At 37.2% G+C, this 10,765-nt stretch overlaps 1 protein-coding gene across 1 annotated transcript in view; it reads right to left on the bottom strand.

Moving 5' to 3' along the window:
• Positions 1-1,644: 1,644 nt before the first annotated feature.
• The window catches only part of LOC107182699 (selection and upkeep of intraepithelial T-cells protein 2-like), a 10,361-nt gene continuing 1,240 nt past the window's right edge, over positions 1,645-10,765 (bottom strand). The window contains exons 3-4 of the mRNA XM_015562227.1: positions 6,129-6,251; positions 1,645-2,144 (exon numbers count right to left, since the gene is read on the bottom strand). Coding sequence (XP_015417713.1) covers positions 2,026-2,144; positions 6,129-6,251 — 242 coding nt within the window. The 3' untranslated portion in view covers positions 1,645-2,025. The remainder of the gene's footprint in view (positions 2,145-6,128; positions 6,252-10,765) is intronic.

Here is a 10,765-nt window from a genome sequence, read left to right as displayed (position 1 = left end):
AAGCTCCCAACCGCTCCTTTTTTTCTTTTTTTTTCTTTTTTATTCTGGGTCAGCTTTAGCTCTGAGGACTCGGCTGCTGAAAACAGGTTTCTGGCCTTTGTTTACCTTCTGTATTTGATACCATGTTACAGTCCGGCTGGCTGAAGCTCCACTGAGTAAAGCAGGTTTCTGGGGTATTTTTAGCTTCTTTATTCGCAACATAGTTGCTTAGAGTTGCAGCTGAGAGGCAGGCAAGTCAGGCAGGAAACGTTGGAGTCCTCCATCACTGAAGCAAGCAAGCCTCCCTGTTCGCATAAGCTGCCTGGCTGCCCGCTGCCATCTTGGCTGCCAGTTAATTTGCATATCTCAGCCCTACTCTGTGAGTGACAGGGGATTAGCCAATGGGAAGGGCAGTGGTCGTACGCCAATTACCGTGTTTCTCTTTTATTAGTGTAGACTAGCTAATTACAAGGATATAATTTTCTGTCTTGCTCTTGCTCTTTCTAATTTAATTCAGAACCACAACAAATGGAAATATACACATTTAATTCATTTTTTATGTTATAATTTTTGTTAATTGTTGACAATTATCTCAGCGGTTTTTACTAATTTATTTTCAACGCAGGAATGTATGATTTCCAATTTCCACAAATAATCATCAAAATTTAATTCCTTTAAATGTTTACTAGTCTGACAGTGGTAAGATGAAGTGTCATTACATTGGATTTCATTACCCTGAATGATAATTTTTAAAAATCTTTTCACATATTATTTTATTTTATAAACAAAATTTCTGTAGCTCCATATCCTGAGAAAAGAGCTACACAAATATTAAATTAGGTAATCATCATTAGGAACCTATGAAGCAGGTACTATTGTTTGATCTGCCAATATTTGGTGTCCAGAAGCATATTAAAATCTTATTCAATGTTTATAGAATTTTACTTTCATTTCTTTAAGTGTTTTCTCTATAAATTTAAGGGTGCATTATTAGTGTATATGTACTGTACAATAATATTTAGAAAGTTTTAGTATATGGTTTTTATCTTCATTTTTTGAGTGACCTTTTTATCCCTGCTAATTTCTTTTTAATTATACTTTCCCCCAATATTAACATATCTTTTCAAATATATTTTTGGTAGAAGTTGTATGGTTTTTGCTCTTTGTATCCTTGTATTTTCCACTTTTCTCTGTTATTATGCTTTAGTTAAGTCTCGTGTAAGTATAGATTTGAGAGTAGTTTTCTTTTCATTGTTTACTGCTTGACATGACATTTAATTATTGATGTAGATTTATTTCTCATTACAGAGTTACTTCCATTTTACCATGCAGATTATTGGTTTTATTCCAGTTATTCCCTTAATTTGTTATCCTCTGATTACATTTTCATCTTTTTTGCATTAATTCATAGTTTGTACAAAAGCTACAAATGAAATGCAAATTTGAATATATATTTTTTGCCCTCCACCTGGCAATTATTTGGTTATATATAAAATTGTAGGGCCACTGTCAACGTAAGAAACATTCAAGCCTATAGAGAATTTTTGTAAGCCAAACTATCGACAATTTCTGGGAAGCAAAATCTCAAAGGATTGAGAAAATGCTCCAGAGAATGGCAGTTTTTCACTTTTTAATACATTACAATAAAAAGAGAAGATATAAGTGGGTCACATAAAATCCACTGGTGATAGATTTGAAAGCAGGAGAAAGAAAAGTGGGAAACCTCTGGGATTGGATAAACAGTAAAATGAAAGATACAACTTCTTTTACGTAGGTGGGTACAGGATAGTTAACAGTCAACAATTAACTCAATAACCGTGAAGGGATTTGTGGTCTCTACAGAGTGATGCCTGAACGTGAGGGGTACAGAAAAAGGAAGTTATTTTCATATCCAAAAGTATGTTATCATAGATGCAAAAAGACAATAAGCAGGCTTAATTAAGGTGAAAATTGATCTTTGTCAGACAAGATTTCTAGCTAGGATATGACTACCCACCATAAACTGCTTTTAGTTTAAAAGTTTTAATTTCAGATCATCCTTCGTGGTTATTTTAGGTCTCTGAGTTTGCAAAGTTGCCATAAAGGCCTCCTCTTCCTCTGTATACCTTTATCCAGAGTTCCAGATGAGTTGGTTGATGCTCGTTTACTTTCTTCTTCTAGGACACCTGTCAAGGAATTATAAATTCACATCTTACTAAAGACAAATAGTTCAATGAAAACATGTTTGAGAACATGTGTACCTCGTTTGAGATGTCAAGGACATCTTGGGAAAACCAAAGAGAAATAACTTATTAAGAAGTCATGAACTTGAATTCTCTAGCTTAAATCAATGAGAGGGAAATTTCTAGGGGGTGGGAGTCTACAAAGAATAAAGGCATCTAGAAAGGAGATTGATTTAATTTGCATGCTCTCTCTTTGCAACTGAAGTAAATGTAAAAGGATAACTTAGTGAAATTTAATTAAGGATTCTCCCTCTCTTCTCCCCTCCCATCCCCTCCTCTCCCCTCCCCTCCCCTCCTCTCCTCTCTCTCTCTTTCTCTATACCCTCAAACTCAGATACTAGTAAATCAATATTTGCTTTGAAAAGGCTATTGCACATTAAAACTGATGTGTATATCACAAGACACATGAGAAGTTGCAGTGAGTCTGTGGATTTGCTTTTTAAATCTTTCTAAATATTCTTATGCATCCTCTTATTCTGCTGGAACTTGGAAATTTGTAAAACATAAGAGATACGGAATTTGAATAATCAACTTTAAATGTAGGAGAAAAGCTCAGACCATTCAATAAATGGGCAAAGAAAATAGCTTCTAAAAAAGGAATAGGAATAATCATAATAACCTAACACAAACTTGGTAGAATTAAAGGAAATATTTAAAAAATTGTAGAAAATATATTTTATAGACTTTTTGTCTGTAAAATAAAATTGACTTAATTATGAGAAGTGGTTGATTTTTACTTTAATTTAAAAATCTAGCCACTAGTTTAGAGCACTTCAATTTCAAGTTTGACCATTTTCAATTTGGCTAGGCTATCATGAGATTTCTGCTATCAAACTCTATAATATTAGCAATAAGAGACATATTAATAGAGTATAAATTATGATAAATAGAATAAATTGAGTCTTTTCAGTTCACTGCATTATATAATCTCTAATCCAAATCAATTAATGTATTGTCTTGATCTTATTTTATTTTATTTTTTTTTTAGAATTCTGGGCACTTGATAAAATCCTTGAGTTGGTAAAGCAACTTTTCCATCGGTCTCATAGGATACTGAGGTACAGCATCAAGAAATGCACTTACAGCCCTAGCTGGTTTGGCTCAGTGAAGAGAGCATTGGCCCTCGGACTGAAGGGTCCCGGGTTCAACTCCAGTCAAGGGCATATACCTCAGTTGCAGGCTCAATCCCCCGCCCTGGTTGGGGGCACGTGTTAGAGGCAACCAATTGGTATGTCTCCCTCATATAAATGTTTCTCTTTGTCTCCCTCTCCCTTCCACTCTCTCTAAAAGTCAATGGAAAATATCCTCAGGTGAGGATCAACAAAAAACACCCTCCACAAAGAAGAAAAAAGAAAAAAGGATTATGAGGCCTTCATAATAAATGTGATAAAATCCATATCTCTGGCCGAAACCGGTTTGGCTCGGTGGATAGAGCGTCGGCCTGCGGACTGAAGGGTCCCAGGTTCGATGCCGGTCAAGGGCATGTACCTTGGTTGCAGGCGTATCCCCAGTGGGAGAGCTGCAGGAGGCAGCTGATAGATGTTTCTCTCTCATCGATGTTTCTAGCTCTCTATCTCTCTCCCTTCCTCTCTGTGAAAAATCAATCACATATATTTTAAAAAAATCCATATCTCTGAGTTCTGTGGAAAAATCCCTATGTGTCGAGGGTTCTTGAAAAAAAAAAAAGAAGAAGAAGAAGAAATGCACTTACAGCCCCATTAACCTAAAATAGGATTGTTTCTTAGCAAGACTCTTCTCCACTGTGAGAGACAGTAAAACTTCTCCTTGCCTCTAACCCTGCTTTTAATCCCACTGGGTTAATAAGTAAACCGGACTCAGTGAAAGAAATTGGCTACAGGCTCCTTAATACCTTCCCCATCATTAATCCATGCCTATGGATGCAGGGATAATAATTGGGCAGTTGCTCTTGGTGGCAGAAACTAGGAATGAGAAGCATAAACCTGTATTGTTGGAAGCACACACTTGCCCCTAGCATTGGTTTAATCTCAACTAACAGACTGTGTCTCAATATTACAGAAGTAATGAGGAGTCTGACTGTGTGATCCCTTGTGCCTGACCACAGGAAATTGCAAAGGCCTTGCCTAGCAGGCGTTGTGTGGGAAGGCTGTCCTCTCCACATAGGGCTTGGTGCACAGTCAATGCCTGGCAGTTTCTGGAAGGAGCTGCAGTCAAGGACTCAGTCCCTCACCCTGAGGGGGCATGCTAATCTGTACTCCTAGCCCAGGAGACCTTTTGGAGACCTTATTGGGGGCCTCAGCTGAGATGCTTTCCAGTCACCCTTACTGAAACCTTTTTATTGGGGGGAGGGGTTGTCTTGACTACGACATTCTTCATTCTGACTCAGTATTTTCCATTCCCAGTCCTTTCTGCCTCTCTTTTCTCTTCCTACCACCCCCCACCCCCACCCCCTGCCACTCCAACTCCATAAAAACTGCAAAGCCTTTCGTTCAGTGCTCCTTTGTAATGAGACACAACTTTCCCACCAGTACTGCATGCCACCTGATCCTGGTCTAGTGCTGGTCCATGGGGCAAATGGAAGAGTGAGGAGCCAGCACTACTTTCTTTTTTGGCTTCTTATACCATAACAGGTGGATAAAGTTTTGACTATTCTTTTAGTTTGGCTTGTCAATCTAATTGACCACCTCAACATCTGGCAACTCTCCACAGGGAAAGGAAAGAATCAATAGATGCAAAGATGAAAAAAGAAGTATCCATTCTTTGTGGTTCTAGGCTAGGGTATGAGCCTTTTTTGCTTAAGTAAAAATAAATTATAAGGTCAAAATTTATAACAGAAATTTTAACTTAGACCAGAATTAGGAGGGCCTGTAGGAGGAGATCTCTGGTGGTACAATTGGTTAGTATGAGGTACTTTAACAGCAGTGTATAGGTAGGTGATGTTGTCGTTTAAAAACCTCAAGTTTTGCCCAGCCAGCAATGCTCAGTGGTTGAGCCTGGACCTATGAACAAAAAGGTCATGGTTCAATTCCTGGTCAGAGCACATGCCTGGGTTGTGGGCTCGATCCCCAGTGGGAGTGTGTGCAGGAGGCAGCCGATCAATGATTCTCTCTCATCATTGATGTTTCTATCTCTCTCTCCCTCTCCCTTCCTCTATAAAATCAATAAAAACATATTTTAAAAAATAAACCTCAAGTTTTAAAACCATCAACATTCTGTATTGTTCATAATAACCACCATGGATCTGCATTCTATATATTGGAGGGGGGAATCTGCTGGTAATCAAAAATATATATTTGCATAGCCTTGCCTACCTTTTTAGATGAAGCTTCTTAAGATTGTAGATTTCACTGGTGGAACACAAGTATCAAATATTACATTTTTCTTTCCTGGTGACTAATTCCACATTTCCTTCATTTTCATAAGAAGTCTATATGAGCACAATAAAGCCAGGACTTTTATCTTTAAGCATTAGTTAGGGATGTTTCAAAGTTATGTGCCCTCTGTGAACATATGTTCAGAAATGTTTCTGGTCCAGCTTCTGTGGACACTTAAAAGTTTCTGAAAGAGAAACTATAATATTAAGTTTTCAATTCTGTCTTTGAGATCCAAATGGAAGAAAGCACCTCTGGTTTATGAAGAGCTCAGGATACAGAAAGCTTTAGTGGGTGTTTTTGGATAAAATAGTGGGGCCTTCAAAGTTTACTAAGAGAGTTGTCACATCATGATGTCAGACTGAGACTGGCATTGAAATCTGAGGCACTAACACCAGCAGAAACTCCAGGAGCCTCCAGAAGTCTACAATCAGGAAACCCTTACATAGGGCATAGATTTTTTTTTCTTCCTCCAGCTATTAAGGCACAAGGACTGGAAAGGTCACCTCTTGGGACATCTGCAGGTCATTCAGGTGAATGGTACCTTCTGAGTTACCTCCCTTCCCATCCCATTTACCTCTGAATCTAAAGTAAATAAAGGAAATGATCATGGTGATGAAGACAGTCAGAACACACAGGATCACCGTGATATCTTCCAACCACATAGTATCCAATTGGAAATGTGGATCTGAAGCAGGAACTGAGGAGAGATGCAATAATTAGGAGGGTCACAGATTTATAATAGATTTACTTTTCAAGTTCCTATTCCTCCATACTTCTGGGCTTATATGAGGGTGGGGAGAAGTAGGGTGGGCCTTGTGAATGATTCTGGAGATGAGAATACTTGGGCTCAGTCTGGAAGAGGGGGTGTAGGTACAGATACACATTCTTCTATTCAAGAAGCATGACACTGGTTTCTAGTTGGCCACAGTTTGAAGCATAAATAGGAACTTTATGTATTCTTTTTTTAAATGCCTTTATCTTTTTAATCTGGTGCTGTAGGCCCTCAAGAATTCCAGGCCTTGTCCAGCCAGTGTGGCTCAGTGGTTGAGAGTCGACCTATGAACCAGGAGGTTCTGGTTTAACTCCCAGTCAGGGAACATGCCCAGATTGAAGGCTCAATCCCCAGTAGGAGGCAAGTAAAAGGTAGCAGGTCAATGATTCCTTCTCATCATTGATGTTTCTATTTCTCTGTCTCCTTTTCCTTTCCTCTCTGAAGTCAATAAATTTTTTTTTAAAAAGAACTCCAGACCTTTTGAGAGGTCTTGTGAAACCAAATAGTTTACAATGATCAGAATCTCTGAGATGGAAGAGATCTTACAATTCTCAAAAGTCATCCTCTTATCTGGAGCAGAAGTCTCCTTTAAAGTATACTTTTTGGTGATTCTAAAGTAAAAAACATCTCCATCTCATAATATTGGTTAGTATATCTTGGGATGGGAGCACCATTGCCAACAGTGAGGGTATCTGTTTCATTACTGGACAGCTATTCCTACTTTCCTATATAAACTGTAATTTGTCTCCCTGATATGGATTGTTCATGGATTCCTAGTGAAGTGGTTCAGAACAGGCCTCCCCAGTATATATTACTTTGGCTTGGGGATTATTTTGAGCTGAAGGCAACAAATAATTTTATCTCTCCCTTAAAAAATTTAAATCGGGTCCTTGTCCATTATATGAGTTATTATCAGAGATAACCTTATATGACAGCTATAGGGCAGGGCAAGCTTCTAATTACTGAAAAGCTGCTCTTATTATTGTTCTGTGAATTGCCCTTCTTGCCTTATTCCTTGGCTCAGAATGTCATATACACCTCATTGTAGCTTTCTGTCTTGAAACCTCATGTATGTGGGCTCTCTGACTCTCTTATATGAGTAGGGTTCTTGCATATACAGATGCAGTTAAATTTTGTTATTTGTCCCTTTAATATGTCTCATGTCTATTTAATTATTAGACCAGCTGAAAGAACTTAGAAAGGGAGGGAATAATTTCTTCCTCCCACAACTTTTCTATCTTATAGAGAAAGACAACCAAGATGGTGAGGATGAGGAAGCGGGGGTCAGGAAGTCTTATATTCATGTCATCGAAATAACTGATAATATTGTCTTTAGAGAAGACTTAGCAGCATTATGATCGCTGGTCTCAACTTTCATATCATGAGGATAAATAAGTCAAAATATTCCATATGATCTTAGACTACACAAATGGAGGGGGTAGAATTCACCTACTAGTAATTAATATCTATTCCCCCCTGCCCTATAACTCGAGAGAAATTATTTGCCCTTGCTAAGGTCAGAGATTCCTTTTATAAAAGTAATAGCATACATTTTTTTAAAAATAGCCAAATTTATCTGGATAAGTGTGCAAAAGAGTGAAGTGTCAGAAAACTCTCTCTTGGTCACATACATCTATTTTTCTAACTATAACATTTAGGAGAACTTCAAACCTCTTCTCATAAAGCATAGGAAATAATTTGAAACAAATTTGAAGAAAAACTTGGAAATAAAATAGTCCAAAGATGCTAATAATATTTACTTAGAGGAGTGTGTGTGTGTGTGTTTAAATCTAAGCTGAGTTTTTATTTTATTTTCTTTCTATATGACTAGAGTTGTCTGTTGTTTAGAAGGCAAGTTAAGATCATGGTTGGGTGTAAGTGAAGAAATAATGGTATAAGCTAAGGAGGGAAGGGAAGAAGGAGAATAGCAAACACAGGCAGCCCAGTTTTCCTACCAAATGAGGTCACCAGAAAGGGATCCAGGGTAGAATTTCTAACAATTGCTAATAATAATGATAATAATAACAAACAGTAACATTGCTTGTACTATGTGCAAAGCCAGGTTAAATGATTTTGATGTATTGACAAATTTAATAAAAAAAAATAACCTTATAAAGTATGTATACAGTATCATCAATATTTAATAGATAAGAAAGCTATAGTTCAGAGACTTTATAAATAACATTGCCAAGTTCACATAGCTAATAGTATAACCAAGGAGGTCTGGCTCTAGTCTGGCACTGACTCTTGGAAAGAAATGGTGTATATCTCTAAGGTTTCACTGTGCATGAATTCCACAGAGAACAGGCCCAGCAGAATGTCTCTGTTGGAGATGCAAATGCTGGCTACCTCTTTCTAGAAGAAACAATTACCTACATTTTGGAAAGCAATCTGATTTATTATAAAGTATTCAGAATAAGAGACACGTGGTTCGAATCCCAGGAGTAATCTTATTACGTGCTAGGGCAACTGAAAACAGTGAATCACATTTGATGTTCTTCTGTATCTGCATTTCCAAGATGGAAAAAAATGACAGACATTGCATAGGATGTTACAGAATTAAGGTATACAATGCTTGTGGAACTTTCTGGCAATGCATATTTGTTAAATGAATTGATAAGTGATTTCTGAATTGATAAGCACCAAGAAGGAAAATTAGTCCAGAAAAGGCAGGATAGAGTGGGAGGCTGCTAAATGAGACGTTTACAGAGGAAGCAATATCTTCAGCAGAAAGTCCATTTTAGGTAAAGAGAAGGGTCAGTAGCCATTGGAGAAGAGGTTAGCAGATGGACAAGGTTTATAGCCTAATTATCAGGAGTTGTCAGCCATGTGGGCAGAGACCACTGCTATGACTCAATGTTAGGTTCTCAGCTAAGAACAAGCAAAAATAAAGTTTAATCTCCTGACTCATTCTTAAGGATTTCAAGTCAGTTTTGACAATGACAGAGACCTGCAGCCTATTCTTGGGGCTATGGGCTATCTCTTGGAAGCCTCATAAATCCCTAAGTGCCCAGGCTATATTTCCCTGCAGTGATCTATTTTTACAAAATGACTAGGCCTAAAGCTCTCTCTTTTTATTTCCATTTGATTTCTTTTCATAGAGGAGGAGCAGTAAAATTGTTGAAACAAGGCTGAAGGATTTAATTTCCTGAGCTGGGATCCCGGTTCCACCATCACTTAACTGTGTAAGTGAGCTATTTAACTTATTTGTGTACCAGATTTCAGCACCAATAAAATTTAATTCAGTGAAGAGTAAGTACAGTTGACTCTTGAACAACTCGAGGGTTAGGGACATAGATCCTCTGCACAGTTGAAAATCTGCTTTTAACTTTTGAGTCCCTCAAAATTTAACTACTAACAGCCTAGTAGTTAAAAATAGCAATTTTTTTTAAAACCAGAGCCTGTTCACCAGAGCTTTGTTGATCACACAATCAATCAACACATATTTTGTATGTTATACGTATCATATACTATATTCGTACAATAAAGTTAGAGAAAAGATACTGCTATTAAGAAAATCATAGAAGAGAAATCATGTACACATATTTTATGCATTCATGACATACCTCATTCTTTCTTATTTTAAAACATATTTCTAGGCTATAATGTTCACCAAAGCTAAAATGTTCTTTAAATTGTCACAAATCTCCAAAAAGTTTTACAATACATTTATTGAAAAAAAATCTACATAAAAGTTGATCCATACAGTTTAAACTCATGTTGTTCAAGGGTCAACTATATATGAATCTATGTAAAATCTGTAGAGCACACAATAAGTATGTAATATACTAGTATATTACCTACTATCATAACATTTTGCTTATTTCCTCTGACACGGATGGATGCGACATTTAGTTTTCTAACATGGTTAATATGCCAGACTCAGGTATGGACTTTCTTAGAGTAAAGTATAAAAAGCACTTCCAGTCTGGTTTGATGTAAGGTCATTTGTGTCTTCATTTCACAGGAGAAAATTAATAAATAAAATCCTCCAAATAATCAAGCCCTACTTTATGACTTCCACATCATGATGTTGCAGCTATAGCTATATCTTCAGTTTATAATAAAGAATTACCTTACCTTGCTGCTCATTGCCTTACATATATAATTTCCAGGGGGACCTCAAAGATAAGAGCTGAGGGCACATTTCAAATGTGTTAGCTTCAGCTATCCCACAACTTATACAATCACCTTTGTAATTTCACCCTCAAAGAGAGCTAGAGAGAAGGAAAATCAGTTTCATGTGTCCATGCACACCATGAAATTGAGCAATATATGTGTGAACATATGAATTTATTTTGAGAAGAGGGTCCTTCGCATAAGTCTCTAACAGAAATCTGTGACCGCCAGAAGTTTAAGATATACTGCACTATCTCCTCTAGGCTAAAAGTATGGAAAGAATTGGCATATTTTCTTAGGTGAAGTGATGGAGGACTGGT

Source organism: Myotis davidii, unplaced genomic scaffold, assembly GCF_000327345.1.
Source record: "Myotis davidii unplaced genomic scaffold, ASM32734v1 scaffold371, whole genome shotgun sequence".
Lineage (NCBI taxonomy): Eukaryota > Metazoa > Chordata > Mammalia > Chiroptera > Vespertilionidae > Myotis > Myotis davidii.
The sequence above is the reverse complement of the archived record's forward strand: the minus strand, read 5'-3'. Positions and strand labels throughout refer to the sequence as shown.